This window comes from Camelus dromedarius, chromosome 27 (genome assembly GCF_036321535.1).
Source record: "Camelus dromedarius isolate mCamDro1 chromosome 27, mCamDro1.pat, whole genome shotgun sequence".
Taxonomy (NCBI): Eukaryota; Metazoa; Chordata; class Mammalia; order Artiodactyla; family Camelidae; genus Camelus; species Camelus dromedarius.
The window spans coordinates 26,282,962-26,310,772 of NC_087462.1; the positions used below are offsets into that span (position 1 = coordinate 26,282,962).

Genomic DNA, 27,811 nt, shown 5'->3' on the forward strand with positions numbered 1-27,811 from the left:
TTGTGGATGGTATCCTCAGTTGTACAAAATCCTTTGAGTTTACTTAGATCCCACTTGTTTACTTTTGCTTTCATTCGCAAAAGTCCAGGAGCTGGTTGAAAAATACATTGCGTTAATGTATGTCCGCGAGTGTTGTGCCTATGCTTTCCCCTAGGAGTTTTTCAGTATCTGTTCTTCCACTGAGGTTTATTAATCCATTTTGGGTTCATTTTTGTACATGGTGTTGGAGAATGTTCTAATTTCAGTCCTTTACAGGTTGTTTCCCAGTTTTCCCAGCACCACTTACTGAAGAGACTGTCTTTCCTCCACCGTGTATTTTTGCCTCCTTCGTCATGGGTTAATTGACTATACGTGCGTGGGTTTATCTCTGGACTTTCTATCCCGTTCCATTGATCCTGTATGTCTGTTTTTGTTCCAACACCGTGCTGTTTTCACTGTAGCTCTGTAGTATTGTCTGAAGCCTGAGAGGGTTATTCCTCCAGCTTCGTTCTTTTTCTTCAGTAATGCTTTGGTAATTCCGGGTCTTCTGTGATTGCATATAAATTTTAGGATGGTTTGTTGTAGTTCTGTGAAAAAAATGTCCTGGGTAATGTGATAGGGACCGCATTAAATCTGTAGATCGCTCTGGGCAGCGTGGCCATTTTGACATTATTAATTCTTGCAATGCAAGAACACGGGATGTCTTTCCATGTCTTTAAGTCCTCTTTAATTTCCTTCATCAGGGTTTTGTAGGTCTTCACACAGAACTCTTTCACTTCCTGGGCCAGATTTATTCCTAAGTGTCTTAATTTATAACTTACATAATATATAATATATATAATAGTTATATATAAATATTCGAAATTCAGAAGGGAATCTGTTAATCTTTCAAAACAGAATCAATAGATTAATGCATTTCATAATTTTTATTTATTTATTTATTATTTATCATTAGCTCTTTTTGTACATTATAGAGATCTTTTATGAAATAATGTTTCCAAAGACAAAGATACATTTATTTGAAATGCGGTTAATCCCTCTATTTTTGTTTTAGTTTTTTAATCTATGAAGTTCGAGTAAAATTACAATGAACAATGTGGTTAAAAAAAACCAGCTTGTGTACAAACGTTCATAGCCGAATCATTCCTAATAGGCAACAAGACTACAAGTCTGTGTGGCCACGAGACCCGCCCCCGGGGCCACGGGAGCCAATCCGCGTGCGTGCGCTGCCCGGCCCCGCCCGGGCGCCCTCCTCAGCGGCGCCCCTCCCTCCGCCCGCCCAACGGTCAGGTCAGTTCGTCAGGCGGGCAGGCAGCAGTTGGTCGAGCTGACGGCGGGTCGTCGGGCCTCCCTAGCGATGCCGGTCCTCCTCCCTCCGACAGCGGCGGCGGCTGCAGCGGCGGCGGCGCGGTCCCTCTGGGAGGCGCGGCGCTGGCCGAGCGGCGGCCGCGGAACTTCGTGTCCAGCGCGGGGGCGGCGGGCGCGCGCCCCGAGGTGGTCCGCGGGCAGGTGCTCGACGAGGGGCCGCGCTGCAGCAACCTGCGACCTCGGCGAGGGCTCCCACGGCGTCGTGTGGTGAGTGTCCGCGCCCCGAGTGCCGGCCGCGCCCTTCCGCGCGGCCCCCGCCCGGCCTCGGCGGACTCAGCTGCGGCCCCGGCCCCGCGACCCCGACCCCGACCCCGACCCCGAGCCCGGGCACGCCCCCGGCCGGGCTGCCCCGCCGTCCGCGCGCCAGGGATCTTGGGCGGGACGGGGCCCGCTCGGGCTGGGGCGTTGCTCGCGGCGCTTCCCAGGCCGGCCCTCGCTGGGCGGGGGAATGGGGGAGGGGCCCGTGTAGGGGGTGGTGGCCGGGACCCTGGAACCCAGGGACCCCTAGGACGGGAACGGCCCCGCTCCCACCGTCGGGTGCTGGCCTCGCGGGCTTCCCTTGACGTCCGTGGGGGAAGCCGCGGAGTCCTTCAGAGGCTGGCGGCGGCGGCCGTGGTCTGGAAAGCGGTTGGCAGCGCCCTGTGTTCCCAACCCCGAAATCATCATCTTGTTCGCCCACTTCGCCTGTGTTTTCTGCGGCCGGCTTTGGCTCAGCAGCTTACGTGGTGCCAGGGGTGCTCTCCTGCGCAGGCTTTCTGAACAGGGTGAAGCGGCACCGGTGTTGGTGTGGCATGTTTCAATCTTGAAGTTTTTAAATGGATTTGGGGATGGTACTGTTGGCGTTTCAGGAAGGGTAAGTCAGCATCGCTGTCTTGATTTCTTAAGAAGTCATTTGGAGTTGGGCCTAATTTGACTTCTTTCCCCTCCTTTACCCTTTGTGCCCTTTGAACTTGTTTTGCAAGGTGGCTGCTTTCCCAAATCCACGTGCCCTGCTGCAGGGATGAGAAACTCAGGGAGCACATTTGGGCAGTCACTGGTTTAGCCTACGGATTTGGAAATATCTCTGGCGCTTTGTTTTAAAGCAGATCTTTACTTGCAGATGTCACCCTCTGTCCTGGACACTCACCTTGTCCCTGAGGGACCCTATGCAATGAGACCCATTTGTAAAGTCCAGTTTGTTCAAGGGTCAGGAATGGGTAGTGAGGTGAGAGCCTCTTTGTGGCTGGAGTTGGCGTCCAGGTGTCTAAAGGTGAACGGAGGTGGGGAAACACTGTACGTGCTGTGGATGGGCGGGTGGGAAATGCCGGGCACGTGGCTCTGCGGCTGGCTGGCTTGGAGTGGGTGCTGCGCCCCAGCGGGTGGGGTGAGCCCGGCCCCGACACCAGGACGTCCCCTTGATGAAGGTGCTGAGGGTTACACAGCACCGTGCCCGGGCATCTGCCCTTTACCTAGGTGTGGCGACCGCAGCCCGGCCGTCCTCATCCTCAGGGCTTGGAAGTGCAATGGCAGGAGCTCAAAAGAGCCCATCAGGATCTTTTTAAAAAATATCCTGTTTTTAGTTTATTTTTATTATGGAGAATTGAAACACAGAAGAGCAGAGGGACCAGCTCTTGGGTACAAGCCCTCAGCTCCAACAGTTATCAGCATTCTGCTCTTTTTACAAAAGATGCTGATCCTAAAACACTTTCATTAATTCGAAAGCAGAGAGCTAACAAGCAATGATGTTAATTTAACAGCACACTTGTGAGCGATGTTGAAAAGCCAGCTCCGCTTTAAAAAAATGACAGGAGCACCACCCAGCCTGCTGTGACCCCGCAGAGGCGGGAACACGTGGGTCCCAGTCTGAGCACCTGCGGGGAGGAGGTGAGAGGGACCCAGAGGGTCTTAGGGCCTGGCCCATGGCCCAAAGGCACAGAGACTTTGTAAGGTGGGGTGTGGGGGGTGCAGTGATGGACCAAACGGACGTGCCCAGTGAGGTGCGGGACAGTTTCGGGTTGGCGGCAGTTGCTTTCTTGTCTTGTGGCCACACTGCCCTCTGTGACAGTGAGAAGGATGTCTTCGGAGCCGGACCCTCGTGTGTACACACTTGCACTCCTCTGCAGGAAAGGCTCTGTGCCCTGTGCTGGGGATAGTCTGGGCGGCGACAAGTTGAAAATGGAAGAAGCTCAACAAAGAGGTTCAAATACTAAAAGGGGTGATCTTGGGGTGCCTCGGCATTGTGAAGAGGGGTCAGGAGGCTGCCGAGTGAAAGGAGGGAAACCCTTGCAGGCAGAGGCAGTAGTGAGAGGGAGCAGTGTCGAGGGGACAGCGTGGTCTCCCCCGAGCTGAGTCCAGGGCGTTTGCATGTGTGTGCACGCACTCATGTGTGCCCCGCCCTGCACACGGGGTGAGAGCAGTGACCACAGGGAGTATGAGAGCAGTGACCGTGGGTGCGGGTGCCGTGAGCATGGAGGTGTGGGAGCAGGGATCGGGGGTGCGGGTGCCGTGAGCATGGAGGTGTGGGAGCAGGGATCGGGGGTGCGGGTGCCGTGATCGGGGGTGTGGGTGCAGTGATCATGGGGGATGTGGGGGATGCTGTTCCCATCGTCTGCTGATACTTGAACTGGTTTCTCAATTGTTATGGACTTAGAAAAATTTTTTTTGGTGTGTGTCATTTCCTCTTATGAAGGACCCCTCTGAGGACACCAGGGGCTCTCTAGGAGAACACACTTGCCTGCTTAACTACCCGGCTTGAAATCCTAAGTGTCTGCGCTTCCTTCCTGAGGTGCTGGGGTGGGGTCCACTAGGTGGTCCAGGTCTGACCCCAGGCCTGTTTAGCTTCTTAAGTTTTCATATGGTTGGGGCTGACCAAACGCCCTGCAGAGGAGCCTCTGGGGGAAGCCCAGCAGAATTCCACTGGGGGACAGAGGGTAGGGGGGCGCTCACATGCACTTCAGCATCAAAGGGGTGTTTGACTGTGTCTCTGAGTCCCTCCCCGTTCTGAGATGGCCCTTTCCCACTGGAGGAAAGAAGGGAGCTCCAGGGGCAGGGGTCCCAGGGGCGAGGCTCGGGCCCTGTGTCTACCCTGGACTTGGTCACCTTTCTGGGAGGGGGATCTTTGGCCTGGTGAGATTATGCCCCACCCGCCTGAGCCCTGTGGAATTAGCACTAGCATGGGGTCTCCTTTAGGGAAGGGGTGCAATGCATTGAACACTCCCAGGTCCACGTGGAGACCAGGGCCCTGAGCAGCCCCTTGGCTGAGGCCATGAGAGCCCTGTGGTCCTGGGCCATCATCCCCTGGGAAAGGAGCCCCAGGCAGGGTGTGGTCCTACTGGTCAGCCATCACAAAGGGGTGGCCCTTTGTGTCGGCCCCTGGTGTGCCAGCCCTGGCCTGGCCTTGGAGCCCAGAAGCTCACGGTCAGGCTCTGGAGGATGGGGTTTCTTTGGGACTGCAGCCCGGCCACACCAAAGAGGTGTCCATTTGGCCTGTGTCCAGTGCTGGGGGTCCCCCAGGAGTGGGGGGCACTTGGAGATTCCCCACCTGAGAGGAGGTCCACTGAAGGGTGCTGGATGTGGTACAAGTCTTTCCCAGGCCAAGTGACAGTTTCCCACTTGGGACCTCAGGTACCCGGGCACAGTCCCCGTGTGTGCTGACTGTGGCCCATAGTGGGCCCAGGCGCTCCCTCAGAAGAAATCTCTGGCTCCACCTGGGCTGGGAGAGACGAGCGCTGCTCTCGATCCTGCCCCCCACCCCGCGCCCTGGGCCCTGACCACGGGCGATTCTGCCTGGGCTGGTTTCTAACTCACCTGGCCCAGGTCCTAGGCACCGTCCTGGAGCCTTCGTGGAGAGCCTGCATGTTGACCTGCTGCTGTTTCTTTTCCCTCCAGTCGCTGCCTCCCCCACCCCACTCCCAATCCTGCAGCCCGTGGTCACCCCCATCTCTGAGCAGCTCATGGTGAGCCCAGGCCTGTGTCCCCTGTCGTTTCTGCACAGCCCATGCTAAGCCACGTGGCCTCCGTCTTCTGTGCACCTCCTGCCAGGCCATGAGTTCAGAGGGCTTCAAGGGGAGAATTAAAATCCTGAGCCCTGGGGAAAACCTCTGGGGTGCCTGGCTATGATCAGTAGATGCGCTGGGCATGTGAGGAAGCTCCAGTCTGGGAAGACGCAGGGGAACACCCAGTCCCAATGGGTAGCATCAAGGTGGGAGAGCCCTGGGGGCTCCCAGGGTGGGGTGAGAGGTGGTTGGCAGATGTCCCCACCCAGTCTTAATGAAGTGTCCCCTCCCCTCAGTGATCCTGTCTCTCAGGAAATCCCTTTGACTGGTTCTCCTGGGGTGGGGGGCAGCTCTCAGCTCCCGGGGGGTGGGTGAGTTTCCTGCTGGATGAAGGGTCTGCAGGTGGTCTGAGGTGGAGTGGAGGGGGAATATGTGCTTTGTTTGTGGGTAAGCTCTCAGATTTCCTAACTGCGGTTAACTAGTTATCCTCGCACCGAGCAGGACAAGTTTGCAGCTAATAGAGCTGGGGAGGTGAGTTATGGGGAGAAGGGCAGAGCTGCTTCCCCCTGAGTGGGGCTCTGGAGGCTGCAAGGAGCCTGTGCGGGATACAGGGCTGGGGGCAGGGCAGTGGGGACATGGGGAACACCTGGTATGGGTGGCAGTGAGGGAGACACCACTCGGGAAGGGCGCTGACCGCACACATGGCAGATTGTGTGTGTGTGTGTGTGTGTGTGTGTGTGAGAGAGAGAGAGAGAGAGAGACCCAGGACCCTGGCCCATAAGGACCAACTGGTCAGTCATCTCAACAAACCAACACACTGGCTCTTTTCTGGCCCCCAGGGACTCCCCGTTCATGTTTGTAGTCTAACCCCGAAGATGAGAGAAAGGAAGCTAAGATGATGAGAAAGCCTCAGCGGGGCGTGTCTGTTTCTCTCCATGATAGTTTTCTTGTAAGGGCCTCTGACTTCACAGCCTGTGGTTGTCTAGTGAGTTAATAGCCAGCTGGGATCGGCTGGTTGAGAAGCCATGTCACTGCAGACATCAGGACATGTTGCCTCTTCTGTGCCTTTATTGTTGGTGGTAAAGCTGGAGTCCCTCCCTACTGCTCATCTGGTGACGGATCTGAGAGTTGGGACACAGTCTTATCAGATCTGATCTGAGGCGGCCTGGAGAGAGGTTGGGGAGTGCAGGTAGCAGCGCCGCTGTCTGCCTCAGAGTCTTCCCTCCGCCCCTTTCCAGCAGTGTGACCAGGCTGGGCCTCCTCACCACCTGTGCACCCTCAGTTGTTCATTCAGCCAACACCAGGGCACATGCTACAGCACAAGAGGCTCTCTTCCAGTCTCCCAGATCCATCACTGGACCTGACAGGCTGAGGCCCCTCTTGAGGGGCAGACAGGCAGGGAAGGTGATAAGTGAGTTAAGGATGTAACCGTATTGGAAGACAGAAACTGCTAAAAACAACGAAAAGAAAGGTTCGCAAATACTAACAACTATATATAAGGTAGCTGAAAAGCAGATTTCTTCTGTAGGGCACAGAGATCTGTATTCAGTATTTTGTAGTAACCTGTAATGGAAAAGAAGTTGAAAAGGAATATACGTATGTGTATGTATGACTGAAACGTTATGCTGTATGCCAGAAATTGACACATTGTTACTGACTATACTTCAATTTTAAACAATACAAAAAAAAAAAAAGGAGAAAAAACTGGATCTGGCTGGCAGGAGAATCTTGAAAGTACAGGTGGGAGTGTGTGCATTGTTTGACATGGTGGTCACGTAGGCTGGTGAGAAGGTGACAGTTGAGTGGTGCTCCTGGAGGTCGGGGGTGAGCGGGTGCCGTACTGGGGAAAGGATTCCTGCCCAGAGGCCCCAAGCAGAGGAGGCCAGGCCGGGGGACACAAGGAGCGTAGGATGTAGGGGCAGCAGGGCTGGGCCACAGAGGGCTCTGGGCCCAGGGGGACTCCGGGCCAGGAGGCTAGAGCAGAGGACAGAGCCATCTGACCTTGGCTGCTGAGTTCAGGGGATCCTAGGGGAACGGGAGGAGGCACTGTCAGCAGCCAGGCAGCGGCTGGCGCTGGGGGTGGCCAGGTGCCCCCATCTGTGGAGTGGCGGGCCTGGTAGGATTTGCTGATGGTGGAGATGAGTCCATGGCCTGTGCATTTTCCAGGGGCCTGGTCAGCAGAAGTGGGAGAGGCTGCTGGGGTGAGTGTTGGGGGTGACCAGGGGTTCCACCAGGGCCTGTCCCATGGTGGGTTGAGTAGACCCCCCAGCTGGAGACATGCATGGGCTGGGGAGGGGCACAGCTGGCTGAGCCAAGCGGAAAGCGTTGATTTGGGGTCTTTGACACGGGGATGGGGTTCCAAGTTGAGTGTGAATGAGACACCAGGAGGGGTGATGTTTGGGGTGCAGGTGTGAGGCTGGCGGAGGGGCCCAGGGTAGGGGAGCTGATGGTCCTGAGCAGGGTGGGCTGGATGCTGGGACCTGAGCCTGGGCTCAGGATGTGAAGGTGGCCCTGACCTGGTCACAGATTGCCCAGAGCAGCCATGGAAGGGAAAGCAGGCTGGGGTAGGGCCAAGGCCTTGGGCAGGGTCGGGGAGGGTGGGTCTTTTCTAGGAGTTCTGCTGGAAAGGGGAGGAAAATGGGCAGGTCTGGGGAAGGAAGAGGAGTCAAGAGAAGGGTCTCATTTTCAAGGGGAAGAAATAATCATACATTGGCTGCTGAGGGTAAACAGAGAGAGTGGCAGGTCCCAGCTGGAGGGGAGAGGGGAGCCCTGCTGGCGAAGGAGTGGGACTGGCTGGGATGGCTAGAGGGAGGTCCCCAAGGGAGGAAGGGCAGACGACGATGACTTCCTTGTGGCTGGAGTAGCACTGGGCACGAGGATGTGCGCTCGTGGGAGACGGCTCTGTGGGGTGTGTCCTCTGCCGGTGCCAGGCACGTGCATGGAGCTGGCTTTGACCAGGTTGGAATTTCCAGAGTGTGAGAAGGGCATGGGGCTGTCCTGTTGGGCCGTGGGGTTTCAGCCGGAAAAGGAAGCCTTCAAAGGGTGGGGAAGGTGCAGGATTGGGTGCAGGATTGGGGTCCAGGCCTCCAGGGCAGCATGGGCTGTGAGCAGGTCCTTGGGGGCCTTGTATGCTGAGGCCAGGCGTGTGTGGGAGGTACGCCAAGGCCGGGAGTGCAGGGCAGGTACAGGGAGGCCAGTATGTTGGGCTCCCGGCTGTGTACTGCCCTCTGCAGCTGGGGCCCCTGAACTTCCTCAGCGTCCCCATGTCTGTAGAGTGGGGTTGCCGGGCAGGGGTGGTGAGGACTTGTCACTTCCGGGAGGCCTTGTGGCCACATGCTCTGGGGTGTGTGGCGCTCAGCCTCCACCCCAACACACACCCTGCCCCGAGCTGTTTCCCCCTTCCCTCTCAACCTGTTTCCCCCATCACCTCTCTTGCTGCCACTGTGAACCAGCACCCTCTCCAGACCACACCTGCCGGCAGGTGGCCTCTAGGCGGGTTTCTCTCTGCCTTGTCATCTTCGTCACTTACTGTCGATTAGGCAGCTAGTCGTTAAACCTCCCCGTGCCCTGTGGGTTGTCCCTGCCGTGTGCCCATCACCGTGGCTCCTGACTGCGGGGAGGCAGTGAATGAAGGAGGGAGGCAGGTGTGCAGGCAGCGTTGCCATCGTGTGGGTGGCCTCTTCATCTGCCTCCTGGGGGAAGGTCAGCGGGGTGCCTGGAAGCACACTGGGTGTACGAATGTGAGTGCACAGCACCAGGCAGGGGAGGACCCCCCCCATCAACCCCCGGATCTCTGCACCTGCCTCCTACCCACAAGACTTGCACTGTGGGGCGGGGCTGGGGCTGCTGTCCATGTGAGCAGCTCAGCGGTGTTGACGGGGCAGCCAGGTACTCAGTGAGCGCCCAGCGGGGCCTCGGTCTCCCTGGGGGATCACCATGGGTGGAGTAAAGGGAAGGTGTGATGAAGGTGGGTATAAAGGAGGTGACAAGGTGGGACTCCTGGTGACCCAGCCCGCCGCCACTCTGCAATTGATTTTTCCCAAACTGTCCAGCCTCTACTGGCTCTTCTGCCTCCCAACCCATGTCTCACCTCTCTGCCCAGACCTTAGTGGGAACCCCTACCTCCCCTTGTTTCTGCCACAAGCCAACTGAGGCCTTGCTTTCTGGAAAAGCCGTGTCTTCCAGGCCCAAGAGGGTGGCCTGTGGCGTCCTGCACCCTGTGGTGAGCCGACCCTGGGCACCTGGCCCCTCAGTTGGACTCCTTGTCCTCTGCCTGACTGTGTCCCCCACCTGACAGTGACAGCTGGGTTCCTCCGCAGGGGTCTGCGGAAGCTGTGGGGGCGCCGGGCTGGGAGGGCATCTCAGGAGAGGTTACTGCTGCATCCAGGGAGGGTGTCCTGTGTGTTGTACGTTCTTTGTGTTCAAAGCCTTAAGCTGAGGCTGAGAGGGGCCATGACGATGCCACGAGCGATGAACGGTCTGCTGGGAGAGAAGCACATTTTGTGCAAATTGTTTGAATTTTTAGAAATGTGTCTGCTGCTGTGCCTGTGGGTGCTTTAAACATGCTCAGTGCACATTTAAATATTGACTCTACCAAACTGCAGTTTATTGTTCCATAGATGCCAGTCTTCCTGTCGCCACCAGAGAAGTGCCTTCATATACAGATCGGCATGAGCTGATCCCAAAATACAGTGGATGGTCCTTTAGACACAGAAAACATGCCTGACGCAGGGGCTCAGCACAGCTCCCCTAGGTGCAGCCAGTGCTGGCCATTTGTGTTCCAGCCCTGCACCCGATTCAAGCATAGCTGTCCCAGCTAGGAGGGACAGTCAGATCTGGAGATGTCCAGGGTCACAGTGAAGGTGATCAGGGTCACTTGGAGATGTCCTGGGTCACATGGAGATGGTCAGGTCACATGGAGAAGTCCAGGGTCACGGGGAGACGTCCGGGTCACGTGGAGATGTTCAGAGTCACGTGGAGATGAGCAAGTCACGATGAGGTCTTCAGGGTGACAGTGAGCACCGTTTTTATACAACTTCGGTCCACTCTCCTGTCCCCTCAGTAGAGCCGTCCCTCGACCTGGGTGGCAGAGGTAGGACTCATGAGGTGATCTGCGGCGTAATATTCTTGCATATTTGCGTATTTGTGAGACCGTGTGTGATGTAGGGATGTGCGCATCCTCTCTGTCAGGTGTACGTGAGACGGAGCGGCCCCGGCTGAGCTTTCTGGGGGATTCACCCCCTGCTGGGGCGTTTAGGGAGATGACCATTGTGAGCTGCGGTCCTGCAGGTTCGAGTCCCTCGGCCTTGCTCCCTGTCACCTCCTGTGAACAGCTCTCATGTCTCTAGGTGGTCGTCACTGCCGGCTGCCACCTCCTGGTTTTTTTCTCCTCGTTCTGCTGCTCACCCTGTTAAGGCCGTCTAGCCCATCGCTGCCTGGACTCTGCCCAAGGACTGCTCTGTTTGCCCTGTGCAGTCGGGTGTGGCTGACAGTCCTGGGTGGGGCGTGCTTCCGGTTAATCCACGAGGAGCGGTGTCCCTTGGAACCTGCAGGAAATGCTGGAGTTTAATCGGGCACAAAATCATCCATTTTTGCAGCGGCGGAGGGGCAGCGGTTTTGTACAATGGTTGTAAACACCGCAGCCCCACCAGGAGGTGGGCGGGCGTTCTCTCTCTCTCTCTCTCTCTCTCTCTCTGTTAGCGGCCTGGGGGCCCCGGGGGGATGTGCTGCGTCTGCCGGCCCATGAGAGGCACTGCTTTCTTGTGGCCATAAGACCAGCTGCGGAGGACCAGTGGGGAAGTGGGGTCTGATCCTCCCCCAGGCCTGCCACTCTGTGCAGTGCGACCAGGGGCGAGTGGGTCCTCTGTCCGTGTAAAGTCCCCCAAGCTCGGTCCTGGGTGGTCTGGACTGGACTGGAGTTGAGGCAAGGTGGAAGCAGGAGGCAGTAAATTCTGCTGTCCTCAGACCCTCATCTTCACTCGCGCATCCTTTCCTGGTCGAGCAAGTCCCAGCCTCTTGAGTCTGGGCCTCGGCTGCCCTGGAGGGGGTCCTTCTCAGCCGGGCCCGTCTCTCGCTTGTCCATCGACGTGGCCTGAGAACCCAGGGGCACTGGGAGAGTCTCTGGACACATTTTTACCTTCATGCATGTATCACAGGGGTTCACTACATACCCAAGTGCCGTTCTTTCTTTCTCTCTTTTTTTAATCAACCCTCCTTCACAGCTTCTCTCCAGATGTAGCCTTTGCGGAAATAATCACTCTGTCTTCACGTCTAGTTTCTAGGGTAATTCCGAGGGCTGTGGGAACAAAGTGCCACCGACTGGGTGGCTTACACAGTCGACGTTGGCTTCTCACAGTTCTGGAGGCTGGTTTCTCCTGAGGCCTCTCTCCTTGGTGTGGAGACGGCCGTCTTCTCTCTGGGTCCTCACGGTCGTCCCTCTGTGCCTGTCTGCGTTGTAATCCTCTTTTATAAGGACACCAGTCATGTCAGACCAGGGCCCACCCTCATGGCCTCATTTTAACTGGGTTACCTCCTGGAAGACCCTCTCTCCAAATACAGGCACACTGATAGATTGGGGGTCAGGACTTCCACGTGAATTTTGCGGGGACAGCCCTTGCATCCTTGCAGATGATTCCATTACGTGACAAGCTTATAGCCCCTGCACAGGGTGAGGGGTGAGGTTGCTTCCCTGGCCCTTGGCCACGTGAAACCAAACGGCTCTGCACTTGGGTCTGGCTGGCGTGGTTCTATCATGGGCTGGTTGTCGGGGGACTCCTAGGAGCCTCTGCAGAGTGGGGACCCCTGCGCCCAGCACGCTGCATTGTTCTCTCCCATCCAGCTCGGCGCCAACGCCCTGCTCTTCCTCAGTGTGAACATGTACGGGGTCTTTGTGAGGATCCTGGCTGAGCGCTCCCAGAGGAAGGCCCTCCTGCAGGCCCGGAACTGCATTGAGGACCGGCTGAGGCTGGAGGATGAGAATGAGAAGCAGGTCAGTGCGCGGGGGTCTCGCCCAGGGGAGCATGGGGAGCATGGAGCCAGCGCAGCCTTCTCCCCGCAGAGCACTGGGAGTGGGGCCAGCCTGGCCTGCCTGGGACTTGGGTAGGGACCTCAGGCCCCTGTTGGACCCCTTGCCTCTCTGGGCCAGCCCCTCGTTGATTCAGAGGAGACAGGACAGCAGGGGCACCCTGGAAAGGGAGGTGGAAGAACCGTCGCCCTCCGCCATCCCTGGGTTTTCCCTGTTGGTGACTCGAGGTTAGGGCGGTGGACGAGACACACTCAGGCGGAGGGAGAGGAGAGCTGGGGAGCTGGCGCTTGAGGGGGTGAGCTGCTAGGAAGAGACAGTCACCTGAGTAGCCCTACACCTGCAGCTTGGCTTGAGGCCGCAGGGCACCCCGCCCGCTGGTGCAGAGCACTGTCCCCTCCAATCTAAAGGGCACAGGCTTGGAGGGAGCCGGGCTGGGTTGCTCCCACCCCCAGCTACTGTCAGCTGCACGTCCCGGGCTCACCATTCTCTCAGCAGTTTTCCTCATATATATAACTATTCGAAATTCAGAAGGGAATCTGTTAATGTTAATCTTTCAAAACAGAATCAATAGATTAATGCATTTCATAATTTAATTTATGTATGTATGTATTTATCATTAGCTCTTTTTGTACATTATCGAGATCTTTTATGAAACAATGTTTCCAATGACAAAGATACATTTATTTGAAATGCGGTTAATCCCTCTATTTTTGTTTTAGTTTTTTAATCTATGAAGTTCGAGTAAACTTACAATGAACAATGTGGTTAAAAAAAACCAGCTTGTGTACAAACGTTCATAGCCGAATCATTTCCTAATAGGCAACAAGACTACAAGTCTGTGTGGCCACGAGACCCGCCCCCGGGGCCACGGGAGCCAATCCGCGTGCGTGCGCTGCCCGGCCCCGCCCGGGCGCCCTCCTCAGCGGCGCCCCTCCCTCCGCCCGCCCAACGGTCAGGTCAGTTCGTCAGGCGGGCAGGCAGCAGTTGGTCGAGCTGACGGCGGGTCGTCGGGCCTCCCTAGCGATGCCGGTCCTCCTCCCTCCGACAGCGGCGGCGGCTGCAGCGGCGGCGGCGCGGTCCCTCTGGGAGGCGCGGCGCTGGCCGAGCGGCGGCCGCGGAACTTCGTGTCCAGCGCGGGGGCGGCGGGCGCGCGCCCCGAGGTGGTCCGCGGGCAGGTGCTCGACGAGGGGCCGCGCTGCAGCAACCTGCGACCTCGGCGAGGGCTCCCACGGCGTCGTGTGGTGAGTGTCCGCGCCCCGAGTGCCGGCCGCGCCCTTCCGCGCGGCCCCCGCCCGGCCTCGGCGGACTCAGCTGCGGCCCCGGCCCCGCGACCCCGACCCCGACCCCGACCCCGAGCCCGGGCACGCCCCCGGCCGGGCTGCCCCGCCGTCCGCGCGCCAGGGATCTTGGGCGGGACGGGGCCCGCTCGGGCTGGGGCGTTGCTCGCGGCGCTTCCCAGGCCGGCCCTCGCTGGGCGGGGGAATGGGGGAGGGGCCCGTGTAGGGGGTGGTGGCCGGGACCCTGGAACCCAGGGACCCCTAGGACGGGAACGGCCCCGCTCCCACCGTCGGGTGCTGGCCTCGCGGGCTTCCCTTGACTTCCGTGGAGAAGCCGCGGAGTCCTTCAGAGGCTGGCGGCGGCGGCCCTGGTCTGGAAAGCGGTTGGCAGCGCCCTGTGTTCCCAACCCCGAAATCATCATCTTGTTCGCCCACTTCGCCTGTGTTTTCTGCGGCCGGCTTTGGCTCAGCAGCTTACGTGGTGCCAGGGGTGCTCTCCTGCGCAGGCTTTCTGAACAGGGTGAAGCGGCACCGGTGTTGGTGTGGCATGCTTCAATCTTGAAGTTTTTAAATGGATTTGGGGATGGTACTGTTGGCGTTTCAGGAAGGGTAAGTCAGCATCGCTGTCTTGATTTCTTAAGAAGTCATTTGGAGTTGGGCCTAATTTGACTTCTTTCCCCTCCTTTACCCTTTGTGCCCTTTGAACTTGTTTTGCGAGGTGGCTGCTTTCCCAAATCCACGTGCCCTGCTGCAGGGATGAGAAACTCAGGGAGCACATTTGGGCAGTCACTGGTTTAGCCTACGGATTTGGAAATATCTCTGGCGCTTTGTTTTAAAGCAGATCTTTACTTGCAGATGTCACCCTCTGTCCTGGACACTCACCTTGTCCCTGAGGGACCCTATGCAATGAGACCCATTTGTAAAGTCCAGTTTGTTCAAGGGTCAGGAATGGGTAGTGAGGTGAGAGCCTCTTTGTGGCTGGAGTTGGCGTCCAGGTGTCTAAAGGTGAACGGAGGTGGGGAAACACTGTACGTGCTGTGGATGGGCGGGTGGGAAATGCCGGGCACGTGGCTCTGCGGCTGGCTGGCTTGGAGTGGGTGCTGCGCCCCAGCGGGTGGGGTGAGCCAGGCCCCGACACCAGGACGTCCCCTTGATGAAGGTGCTGAGGGTTACACAGCACCGTGCCCGGGCATCTGCCCTTTACCTAGGTGTGGCGACCGCAGCCCGGCCGTCCTCATCCTCAGGGCTTGGAAGTGCAATGGCAGGAGCTCAAAAGAGCCCATCAGGATCTTTTTAAAAAATATCCTGTTTTTAGTTTATTTTTATTATGGAGAATTGAAACACAGAAGAGCAGAGGGACCAGCTCTTGGGTACAAGCCCTCAGCTCCAACAGTTATCAGCATTCTGCTCTTTTTACAAAAGATGCTGATCCTAAAACACTTTCATTAATTCGAAAGCAGAGAGCTAACAAGCAATGATGTTAATTTAACAACACACTTGTGAGCGATGTTGAAAAGCCAGCTCCGCTTTAAAAAAATGACAGGAGCACCACCCAGCCTGCTGTGACCCCGCAGAGGCGGGAACACGTGGGTCCCAGTCTGAGCACCTGCGGGGAGGAGGTGAGAGGGACCCAGAGGGTCTTAGGGCCTGGCCCATGGCCCAAAGACACAGAGACTTTGTAAGGTGGGGTGTGGGGGGTGCAGTGATGGACCAAACGGACGTGCCCAGTGAGGTGCGGGACAGTTTCGGGTTGGCGGCAGTTGCTTTCTTGTCTTGTGGCCACACTGCCCTCTGTGACAGTGAGAAGGATGTCTTCGGAGCCGGACCCTCGTGTGTACACACTTGCACTCCTCTGCAGGAAAGGCTCTGTGCCCTGTGCTGGGGATAGTCTGGGCGGCGACAAGTTGAAAATGGAAGAAGCTCAACAAAGAGGTTCAAATACTAAAAGGGGTGATCTTGGGGTGCCTCGGCATTGTGAAGAGGGGTCAGGAGGCTGCCGAGTGAAAGGAGGGAAACCCTTGCAGGCAGAGGCAGTAGTGAGAGGGAGCAGTGTCGAGGGGACAGCGTGGTCTCCCCCGAGCTGAGTCCAGGGCGTTTGCATGTGTGTGCACGCACTCATGTGTGCCCCGCCCTGCACACGGGGTGAGAGCAGTGACCACAGGGAGTATGAGAGCAGTGACCGTGGGTGCGGGTGCCGTGAGCATGGAGGTGTGGGAGCAGGGATCGGGGGTGCGGGTGCCGTGATCGGGGGTGTGGGTGCAGTGATCATGGGGGATGTGGGGGATGCTGTTCCCATCGTCTGCTGATACTTGAACTGGTTTCTCAATTGTTATGGACTTAGAAAAATTTTTTTTGGTGTGTGTCATTTCCTCTTATGAAGGACCCCTCTGAGGACACCAGGGGCTCTCTAGGAGAACACACTTGCCTGCTTAACTACCCGGCTTGAAATCCTAAGTGTCTGCGCTTCCTTCCTGAGGTGCTGGGGTGGGGTCCACTAGGTGGTCCAGGTCTGACCCCAGGCCTGTTTAGCTTCTTAAGTTTTCATATGGTTGGGGCTGACCAAACGCCCTGCAGAGGAGCCTCTAGGGGAAGCCCAGCAGAATTCCACTGGGGGACAGAGGGTAGGGGGGCGCTCACATGCACTTCAGCATCAAAGGGGTGTTTGACTGTGTCTCTGAGTCCCTCCCCGTTCTGAGATGGCCCTTTCCCACTGGAGGATAGAAGGGAGCTCCAGGGGCAGGGGTCCCAGGGGCGAGGCTCGGGCCCTGTGTCTACCCTGGACTTGGTCACCTTTCTGGGAGGGGGATCTTTGGCCCGGTGAGATTATGCCCCACCCACCTGAGCCCTGTGGAATTAGCACTAGCATGGGGTCTCCTTTAGGGAAGGGGTGCAATGCATTGCACACTCCCAGGTCCACATGGAGACCAGGGCCCTGAGCAGCCCCTTGGCTGAGGCCATGAGAGCCCTGTGGTCCTGGGCCATCATCCCCTGGGAAAGGAGCCCCAGGCAGGGTGTGGTCCTACTGGTCAGCCATCACAAAGGGGTGGCCCTTTGTGTCGGCCCCTGGTGTGCCAGCCCTGGCCTGGCCTTGGAGCCCAGAAGCTCACGGTCAGGCTCTGGAGGATGGGGTTTCTTTGGGACTGCAGCCTGGCCACACCAAAGAGGTGTCCATTTGGCCTGTGTCCAGTGCTGGGGGCCCCCCAGGAGTGGGGGGCACTTGGAGATTCCCCACCTGAGAGGAGGTCCACTGAAGGGTGCTGGATGTGGTACAAGTCTTTCCCAGGCCAAGTGACAGTTTCCCACTTGGGACCTCAGGTACCCGGGCACAGTCCCCGTGTGTGCTGACTGTGGCCCATAGTGGGCCCAGGCGCTCCCTCAGAAGAAATCTCTGGCTCCACCTGGGCTGGGAGAGATGAGCACTCCTCTCGATCCTGCCCCCCACCCCGCGCCCTGGGCCCTGACCACGGGCGATTCTGCCTGGGCTGGTTTCTAACTCACCTGGCCCAGGTCCTAGGCAACCGTCCTGGAGCCTTCGTGGAGAGCCCGCATGTTGACCTGCTGCTGTTTCTTTTCCCTCCAGACGCTGCCTCCCCCACCCCACTCCCAATCCTGCAGCCCGTGATCACCCCCATCTCTGAGCAGCTCATGGTGAGCCCAGGCCTTTCTCCCCTGTCGTTTCTGCACAGCCCTGGGTTTTCCCTGTTGGTGACTCGAGGTGCGGGCGGTGGAGGAGAGGAGAGCTGGGGAGCTGGCACTTGAGGGTTTGGTGCCTCTGGGAGGAGGGGCTGAGCCGCTAGGAAGAGACAGTCACCTGAGTAGCCCTACACCTGCAGCTTGGCTTGAGGTCGCAGGGCACCCCGCCCGCTGGTGCAGAGCACTGTCCCCTCCAATCTAAAGGGCACAGGCTTGGAGGGAGCCGGGCTGGGTTGCTCCCACCCCCAGCTACTGTCAGCTGCATGTCCCGGGCTCACCATTCTCTCAGCATGTTTCCTCATCCACTGTCCTGGGGCCCAGGAGGATTGTCTGAGAGCCCTGGGCGAGGTTTTTAACCGGTGGAACCCGGAATCCTGTGCTTTCCCGGAGTGCTGATGGTGGAGGCTTGTTTTCCTGTGTAGGACGGACGAGATCAGTTTATAAGAGATGCTATTTTTACTGTAAATACAAGGCATTAAGTACTGACTATACGTTTAAAAAAATGCACAGATACATTTCCATTTATAGGTATTAGAATAATACGTAGTGTTTACAGTAAAAGCCAGGTATCATTTAGAAGTAGATGGCATATGTGTATATTTAGATCATGTGTGTGGGTCTGTGGGTGGCTTTGTTGGGGGGGGATAGGTGTCTGGGTGGATAGGTGCTCACATTTCATGTGCACGTGTGCAGGTGTGTGTTGTGTGGCACGTGCATGTGGGGATGTGTGCATTTGTATGCCTGTACACGTGTGTATGCTTGTGGACATGTGGGATAAATGTACATGTGTATGCGTGCATGTCTCTGTGTGTACACGTGTGGGTTTGAATTCATGTGGACTGTGTGTGTCTCTGCATACATGTATGCATGCGTGTAGACTGTGGGGGTGTGTGCATATGTGCGTGCGTTCCTGTGTGGGTGTGTATGAATATAAGTACATGCACACACGTGCATGCGTGTAAAGAGCATGTCTTCTGGGGCTGTGCCCTGAGCATTTTCCCAGACCAGAACCATCAGCAGGGATGGGGGGACTCCGGTGCTCAGAGGTGCTTGAACTTGCTGTCCTTCACCTTCATCACCTCCGTGAGATCCCAGAAGTGGCTCTTCAGGGTCCTTGCCCCTTAAATACATCATCTGAAGTACTGGACAAATCAGTCTTGGGGCCGTGCTTGTGTGTTTCTGAATCTTCCTTTGCTTTCGCACTGTTTTCCCTCCTCTCCATCACCTTTCAAGTCTCTTCCTTTCCTGCTTCCTCTGATGTTGCCTGTTTCCATTTCTTTTCTTTGGCTGCCACTCTTGCCACAGACTACCTAGCTTCCAGCTTTAAAACAGTTTGAATGCTTGGTGCGCCCTCTGTCACCCAGGGTGGGTCCCGTCTGTCGATGCCAGTGTTGATGGCGGGGATGCTGGGTGTGACGCGGCCACCATCGCGTGCCTATAGGCAGAGGCTCTGCCAGCACGAGCCTCTCTTCCCTTGAGCCCACGTCCCTGTGCTGGGAATACAGCGGCGAAACAAGCACTCCTGCTCTCACGGAGCAACTGTGAGCCCAGCGTTGGCTGCCGTACGTGTGTCATCTCACACGCGGCTCGTGAGCAAGGGCGCGTCTTCTCAGCCCCACAGCCGAGGAAGCCCAGACTTATGGAGGCTTAGGGGACACACCTGAGTTCTAATCACAGACCTGAGCTTAAGGAGGACATGTGCAAAATGGGGAATGTCACCCAATCCCATCAACCCAGCTGAATGCTCTGAATTTTCAAGTTTTCATCTTTATACACGTTCTTTTCCCACATCATTGTCGTTTTGATGTAGACATAGATATTTTTTAATTTCCAATTTTTGTTAGTTTATTATTGAAGTACAGTCAGTTACAGTGTGTCGATTTCTGGTGTCCAGCAGTGTCCCAGTCATGTGTATACATACATCTATTCGTTTACATATTGTTTTTCATTAAAGGTCATTGAATATAGTTCCAAGCACTATACCGAAGAATATTTTTTCAATCTGTTTTTATATACAGTGCCTAACATTTGCAAATCTCAAACTCCCAAATTTATCCCTTTCTGACCTCCTTTCCCCCGGTAACCATAAGATTGTTTCCTAAGTCTGCAAGTCTGTTTCTGTCTTGTAGATGAGTTCATTAGTGTCCTCTTTTCTTTTTTTTTTTTTTTTTTTTTTAAGATTCTGCATATGAGTGATATATGTTACATTTTTTCTCTTTCTGGCTTACTTCACTTTTCCCTCTTTGTTCTTTTTCTTTTTGGGGTTCAAAAATTTTCTTTTGTATTATCTTGGTTTCTTTTTGGTTCCTTTGACTGCACTGTATGTTTTTGATTTGTGGTTCCCCTGTTTTGCCGGTATATTAACTCATTACTGTATCTGTTTGCTTTAAACTGATAGTCGTATAACACATCCTAAAAAGAACGAAGAAAAGAAAAGAAATCTGTATTTTCTTGTTCCACCTCCCAACTTGAAGGATTTTGATGTCCTCTTTTACGTCTTCATGTTTATTCTGTTGTAATTCATTGTAGTTATCACCTTTCCAGTCATGGTTTTCCCCTTTCTGTAGCGTCCTGCATAAATGTAAGGAAGATGAGAAAACAGAATAGTTTTCTCTAAGTTCTAATATAACTGGAAATAAATACAAAGGCTTAAGATAGTCTAGGATATCGTACAATCAGTTCTTAATCCTTTATCGAGAAGTAATTCAGTCCTTCAAGGTAGTAATGAAAGTAGTTTGTTACAGCATTACTTAGGCTGAAGTATATTAAATGGAAAGTGATTAATACAAATATAAAAATTATTAGATGAATTGATTTGGGATTTATAATTAGTTGTTTGACATTTGCTAGCTACACAGATGGCTGAGAAGTTCTTTTTATGTAAATATGTCTTTTATAAGAATGTTCACTACATGTTAGCTCGATTTATAAAATGTGAACAGGATAAAGAACATTATCACTCCTTTTTATTTTTTCTTTTAACTCTACTGTAATTTTCACTTCTCTGGGTGTATATATGTGTGTGTGTGTGTATATATATATGTTTAGTAGTAGGTTATATGCAGATATTTAATAATATATAAGAATGTATATAATATAAATAGGTAGTCAGTTTCCAAGATCTAAGCTGGTGATCTCCGCATCACCTTTTTATGCCTCTTACTAAATATCCGTTCTACCATTACAGATATTGGTTACCTTTTTAATTAGTGGCTTTTTGCCTTGCTCTCTTTTAGTAACATTCAATTATAAAAAATCAGAGAAGTTATGCCAGCTCATTAGTTATGCATGAAGATGTTAACCTAGACCTAAGGAAATTATAGTCCTCTTTTAGTGGATAGTTCCTCAGATAATGAGTGGAAGCATTAACTTTCTGTGTACAACATAGCTATAAAAAAGTTTCAGAGCTTCTTTATAATGTGGCGCCACAGTAAAGCATGGAGTTTAGTTGTGTATCCATGTATATATATCTTGTATAATTAAAGGGACGAGGCACATTTACCTCCCGATGCTTAAGTACCTTTCTGGTATGATTTATTTTCCTTCCCCAAAGAACAATGGGCTCATAAAAAAAGTCCTGAACATTCAGTATTCATGAAAAGGCCAACAGATATTGCATGGTTTTGAAATCATGCTTTTATAAAATCACAGAATTTTAAATCACTCTAATAAGTGTGTTTATTAAAATTAATTAAGGTTAGAAAAAGGTGCATAGCTGAGATTAGTAAAAATGCATTGCGATAAAGAAGATAGGCTAAGTTACTCTAACAAGTAGACCCAAAATGCAATGTCTGAACATAGCAGAGGTTGGTTTCAGCTTTAGCATAAGATACTTCAGGGAGTAGGGAAGTGGGGTCTGCTCCATGACCTTGAGCTATTGTGATAAACGATTTATTTCTTTATCTGCTGTAATGTGCTCATATTTTTTCCTCGTTTCAAAAATATAAAGAAAAATGTTTTATAGTTTAGTATTCAAGAGTAAAAGAGAGACAGGAGTAAGAGAAGATTATTTCCTAAGCAAAGGACGGTGGTATGGCTAGTGGTATCATGGCCTTAGATGAAATATTTGCCTTTCTCCTTTACTGAAACGCCCGACTGAGCCTGTACCAATATACTATTTTCTGCTTCTGCCTGAAAGTTTATTTCAAGACAGAGTGTGAAAGTTGAGTAAATTTTGTGGTCTAGACACATTATCAATGTTATCATTATAGACACATTATTATGTTATCATTATCATTTCAAGAAGGTGACTCTTACCTTCTACTTATTTCATAAATTTTGTTGCACAAAGTAAGTCTTTACTTAAGTTCTACAGGTTAATACAGAGTTCTCATAGACTGAATTTTGCTTAATCTTGCCACACGGTACACATTGTCTAAATGGGGATAATTTAAGCTAAATTGAGTCATTTCTTCATTCTACTAATAATATTGTTCCAGAAGTACTTTCAATCTATATTTTGGTTTTCATTCCCTTTTCTATAAATACTTCGTGTTTGTATATGTTAGTCATGTGGGTTTTCCCCCCATATTCAGTATAATTTCTCTCCCTTTTTTTAATACAGAGAACTACTTTTCTTATATGTGAGTCTAGTTTGTATTCCATTGAATTCTTATGGTGTTCTCATTTGTTTTTGTAACAGTTTTGTTGCTAATAAATTACTGATGATTTGTCTAAGATGATTAAAGAAAAATAATTATAAAATTAGAAATAAAGGGTGTCATGACTGGTATAAAGTAATTTTTTTTTTTAGCTAAAACTGAAAAAGCTGAAAACTGCATGAGTCATTTTCTACATTGAGTTTCACTTAGAAGTTGAGCATTTGTTCAAAAAATGATAATAATGATATAACTCAAAAATAGATAACATATCCTCCCTTCTATGAGACTGTATTGTATATACACATTAGTAAGGTCCTAGGAATCTATATGATGTATATGGAAATGGTACAAAGTTTATACCAAATTTTTTTTGAATTCTGCAAATAATTATATACTTTAAGAAAGTGTTGAATCACGTAAAAATACATTTCCATTTGTATTTTTCATAATTCAGTGCATCTTTCAGTAGGTATTTCTCAGAATACCCTCAAAGAATAACCCTCAAAAGTAATTTACACTTTATAACAATTCCTTGCTAGCTGTTAGAAGGTATCTTCAATTAAAACCTAATCTGCAGATATTGTTGCTGAAAATAACGGAGTAATCTCTTTCAAATCAGTTTAACCTATTATATATCTATTTGCTCCATGGCATGATTTATAAAACGTGTCTTAGTATATGTATGAAAACTGGATAGAATAGAAACCTTGATTAAAAAAAAGTTACCTCTACTATACACACGCAGAGACACACACACACAGAGGAGGGTCACTTTTAGGTCCTTAGCTGAGGATCATTTCAAATCAATTTATCCATAGCTATCCAGACAAGATTGTTGCCTACAAGTAGTTCACTTTTCTTTTAACATAAGTTTTCTTTATGTTCATGTTACTAGTGGTCTAAAAGCTACTGAAATTACCCACCTATAACATGTTCTAGTATAAATGTTTATTGCTTTTAGTCTTTACATTCAGGTAATTTTATGATTGTCTCCTTAGAATACACTTGCACAAAACTTTTCAGAACATAGAGCATTTTACTTTGTCAAGACAATAACAAACACGTACACAGGGATGTAGATGATAATAATGTTAAGTTAGAGCCAGGTTATGGAGGAATATGTACTTAGATGTTTCTTAGGTAGATAATAGAAGGTCATCAAAGTTTATTTGGAGTAGGAAATATGATTGGAACTCTAAGTTAAATCACTGAAGTGTTATTTATATATTTTTTTCAATTGAAGCCTTTGTTTTTCTAGGCTTTTGATTATATTTTCAAACTTAATTAGCAAGTCTACAGTGCATTTACAAGATGAACACGTGCTTCCACAGTGTTTTACTAATGGTTTCCATCTTCAGTTGGGTAACACAGACCTTTCTAACATGTAGTATACATTTTTTTGCCATTTGGCAAGTCTATCTATTTAGTTTGGTTTGTTTTCCACAATTAATGCTGACTGATAACTGGGTTCTTTTCTCTTCCAGGTTGTGGAGACGAATTTGGTTGCTTTTGACTGTCACTGGATCATTATCAATGAGGTAAAGTAAACTAAACCTTGCTGTTAACTCTGGGTCCTGTTTTCATATGTATAGTCACAGGATTCCTAGGGCCTTGAATTTCTACTAAGAGACAGAACACAAAGTAAACTTTCAGCTTACTGAGTGGATGCTGTTAGATAAAAATAGAAAAAGTATAGTTTTTTTTTTTAATTATAAAGGGCTTTGCATGAATGAAATAAATGGAGAATGAATTCCCCACTGAGCATCTTTTAGCCTTTTCCGTTGGCACACACTGCCTACTTCGGGAGATCATCTTTATGAAAAGTACACTCTTCTTTGTCAGCACAGTGAATTCCTCCCAGTGGAGTGCTTATGTTCCATTTATATTTTACTGTTGTTTCTAGAACTTTTATATCCACCCCCCTTTACACAAGGATTAAATAGTTCAGCACATGAATATGAGTAAAGAAGAGCAGATTGTTTTTCTTTTCACAAAGCAATACAATTGTTTTAAAATTCACCCACTTGTCAAGTCCCTTGTGAAAGTTTTTTGAATTTTCTAAGGACCATACATAAGATAAAAATACACTATTACAATATGAGAGCCCTCTGAAACAAATTATTCTATTAGCACCTGCCAGTCAGAATTGGAGAGGACAGTGAGAAATCAGTCAGGGATAAATAATGAGACCATGCGAATCTGTTCTCAACGAGACCTAGGATTCAACATATCTATCTCTTATGAATACAAATTATGTATTATTTATCAACAGATACTAAATATTGAATGATAGAATAACAAGTTTTGTCTAAGGAACAGAACAGCATTTTGGGCAAGAATACTGGTTTTGCAATTAGCCAGATAGGCTCCATCCTGGCTACACAACTGGTTAGCCGTGTTACTATGGAAATATAGTATAATCATCCTGTGCCTCAGGTTGTTTTGTTTGTATGTATAGTAACAGTTACTTTACAAGTTCACGATAAAAATTAAGTGAAATATTGTCCAGTATGTGTAACACAGTCCTGACAGAAGGCAATGAATAGTGCTGCAGTAATGACCAGAGCAGGGGGAAGCTCACAGATCACTTTCTCACACATTATTTTGTTGAATGCTAAATATTCTTATGAAGTAATGAGGGAATAAGGGCCATGAAAAGCGCATGATTTGTCTCTTCTTACACAGAAAAGTAAAACCGGTTCTCAGTTCAAGTGGTTTCTCCTGCACCACACGTCACTGATGGAGTTTTAGCTCCCTTGTTGGCTCTTTTTCATGCAATGTAAAGGCACTGGAGACATCTTGCAAATCTGTTGTTGGTCTGCCGAACTTTAGGTCTACATGATTTGTCAGTGAATTTCTTATGTCCCATTAGGATGTGTTTTTCTGAGATCCCCAAAGATAATGTGTGTATGTGAGATCTGCTTTTCAATAAAGTTTTTAATAACTTTAATGTTCTCATACCACTCAAGTTTCCATCTCGAATGACTAGATATCAAGATAGAGTAAAAGGAAAAGGGAAACTTAACAAACCTTCATAATAACTTTTCAAATGAGGTGTTTTCTTTTCTATTTTTCTGCAAGGAATCTAAGATTCAAATACATTAAACAGTTTGCCAAATATTACACAACTATGAAGAGGTGATAATGGAATGTAAAACCTTTTAGTCCTTTCCAGCCTAAAGCTTTGATTGTTCTTGCTTCATTTTCTTTTGCTTCAATAATTTTCCTTACAGATTATATTTTTGAAATTTCTGCTACCTAAATTTCAATCCTACAGGAGCCATATCTTGTTACTTTTTGTCTTTAGCTTATTATTTTCTAGGTTACTATTTTTTGGAATAGAGACTCCTAATTCCTGTTTTTGTCTCACCTTGTTTTTATTCCCCACCTGCTGATGGCGAATAGACCACACAGGTTTTTCTGTTGTAAAACAAGCTGGAGCCATTTTACTTGTTTGCATCAATAGAGCTGAGTAGGGGAAAAAAGTGATTTCTTGCCTCCTTAGAGACATGGATTAATCAAGCCTATTAATACCTATAATGTATAAATGGAGGTGCCCATTCCTTTCTATTCTTTGGCAAGATTGCAGAAGGGACCCCTGAATTAACTTTTTTCCATATTTAATTTAACCTCTAGCACTATACCTGAATATTAAAAGTATGAACCCAGGTAAAGAGAGCTTTCCAGGATACCAGTGGCCATCTGTCTCATGCTTGTGTGTCAGTTTGTACTGTGGAAGAAATCGCTTCTTCGTATTATAGAGAGGAAATCTGACTGAGCAAACTAGCATGTGTTTCATTGATGATGATTATCTTGGAAAGAATAATACAGTTGTATTTTAATATATATTTAATAAATATTATGACTCCTTTTGTTGAACTTACTAAATTTTATTTCATAAAATATTAGAAGGGCAAATGATGTCTCTAAATGGACATTCCATAATTTGGGCCACCATTTTGCAAAGAAAACATCCACACAAACAAAGCAATCTAACCAGCAAATAACTCAATAAATGCTAGAAGTGTAGAAGACAGTATAGAAGACCTCAGTTCTTTTCTCCCCTTCACACTTGGGTTTTCTACTGTAAACTGTCATAACTATAACTTCCCTTTACCATTACTGGAACTCTTATCTCTGTTTTACCCACAGCCCTCCTTGCTAGTCCTTGAGCAGAGATGTCGTTTTAGCAGGACGGCAAGTCAGTACTACTTAACCTTTGAAAAATTTGATGTTCACAACACACACTGTTTACATTGGTCATTATATTTTCTAAGCTAGGTTACAACTCACAGAGATCAAGCATATTTTCTGTATTTTCATCCCGAACAAAGACCATCCTTCAATATGTGTGTGGTCAGCACCCTTTCTTCCATGTGATTCCATTCAATCACCTCATTCTCTCCAAAGGAAACTTGAGTCTCGCTACCTTTATTTCATTTACAGTCCTGTTTATAATGGATGAATCATAATTTACCCTAGTCTCCATAAAAGAAGAAACAAGGATTTCTCAAATTTGCTAGGAAGATAGACTCTAAAAGGATCAACAACCACAAAACCCAACAACATGCAGATGCCCATTTTGACTGAACATGGGAATCACAAATGTGTCTAGTTTGGTTTGTGTAGCTACTGTTTTGTTGCTAATTTTAGAATGGCTTGCAAACATTTATTTAATCTTATGGCACCAACAGTTTCTCAAAGAGAAACTATAAATCAAAGTTGGCATTGTGCATCATGGTACAAATTGATGTTGAAACTTGAAAACAATGTATTTTTTTCATTTGCATCAAGTGTGCTGTAATAATGAGAGGCCGTGCTAGCTCATATGGTGTAATCAATCATCTGTTAGTAGTTGGTAATGCTATTTATCTTCTTCCTGCAATCAGTGGCTGCAGCACAGAACAGCCTTTGCACATAAGTACTGTCATCCCTTCAGGGTCCTGAAGCAGATGGCCTAGCACTTTATTTAAGTTTTACAAAAGTTAGACATTCAGATAGGAAGCTATGCACTGTTTAGAGCTGCAAGCAGCATAATGCTATGTGCACCCTTCTATTAGCTGTTGATACTCAGCCTGACCTTTGGTGCCCTGACTTCTTATTTAAATAGTTTAAGCCATTATTTTCTGTTAATCACTACTGAATTGTGCTGTTAAGGAGAAGTTCTTCTTATTGTTCTTTTGAGATTTGAAAAGCCTAAGTGTGTAATGAATATGTCAAGCAGAAAGCTGCCATTCTGCTCCTCTTCCTGTTCCTACAGTCTACAGCTGGTGGTGTTTCACGTTTCATAATATTTGTATAAGTTATTTCGCGTTAACATTAAACTTGATGGAAGCATCAAAGGATCGTCTTTGCAAAAACATGAAGAATATAGACGTATCAGCAAAACAATACCAACGGAAAGCATAATCTTTTTAAATGCCACCACATAGTACACTGCTTAATATCATTACTAAAATTTGCTTTGTTTAGAATAGATCAAGTTATTAAAGCATCCCAGTGCCTGTACTTACAGTTGTAGGCAACTGTCTTTAGAAGGTGGTTGGGTAAAGTCTTCATTTTTTTTTTTAATTTATCATTCATTTGTTTTTTGAATTTATCAATATTTAATGAGTATCTACTAGGAGCCAGGAACTTTGTAACATTTTAAGAAATAAAAGAACAGGAAAAGGAGGAAGGGGCCCCTTCTCTGAAATAGTTTATATAGTAGAGATTGGCATCTGATCTAACGGATTTTGAGAGTCTTTCCTTCACCAGAATTCTATTAACTTAAGCCTAAAGCTGATACCCTACAAGGTTTCAGGAGTGATCCAGTTTTCCTAAAAGATTTGTTCTGGGAAGTGGCTGTTTCTGGATGGAGTTGTATCCCTACCAAATATTTTAGCTTTCCTCTTT

The 27,811-nt window shown here is 49.8% G+C and overlaps 1 protein-coding gene across 4 annotated transcripts in view; it reads left to right on the forward strand.

Moving 5' to 3' along the window:
- LOC116150809 (uncharacterized) overlaps nt 1-27,811 on the forward strand; it is a 104,920-nt gene that overhangs the window by 27,180 nt on the left and 49,929 nt on the right. For 3 of the 4 annotated variants that reach the window (XR_010378142.1, XM_064480211.1, XM_064480212.1), the window contains exons 8-10: nt 1,133-1,554; nt 12,160-12,309; nt 23,401-23,454. Coding sequence is in view for 2 of the 4 variants with exons in the window: in XM_064480211.1 (XP_064336281.1) it covers nt 1,133-1,554; nt 12,160-12,309; nt 23,401-23,454 (626 nt within the window). In the remaining 2 variants the exon portion in view is untranslated. Of the gene's footprint in view, nt 1-1,132; nt 1,555-12,159; nt 12,310-13,164; nt 13,302-23,400; nt 23,455-27,811 lie in introns of all 4 variants that reach the window. The other variant, XR_010378143.1, reaches the window with a different exon arrangement.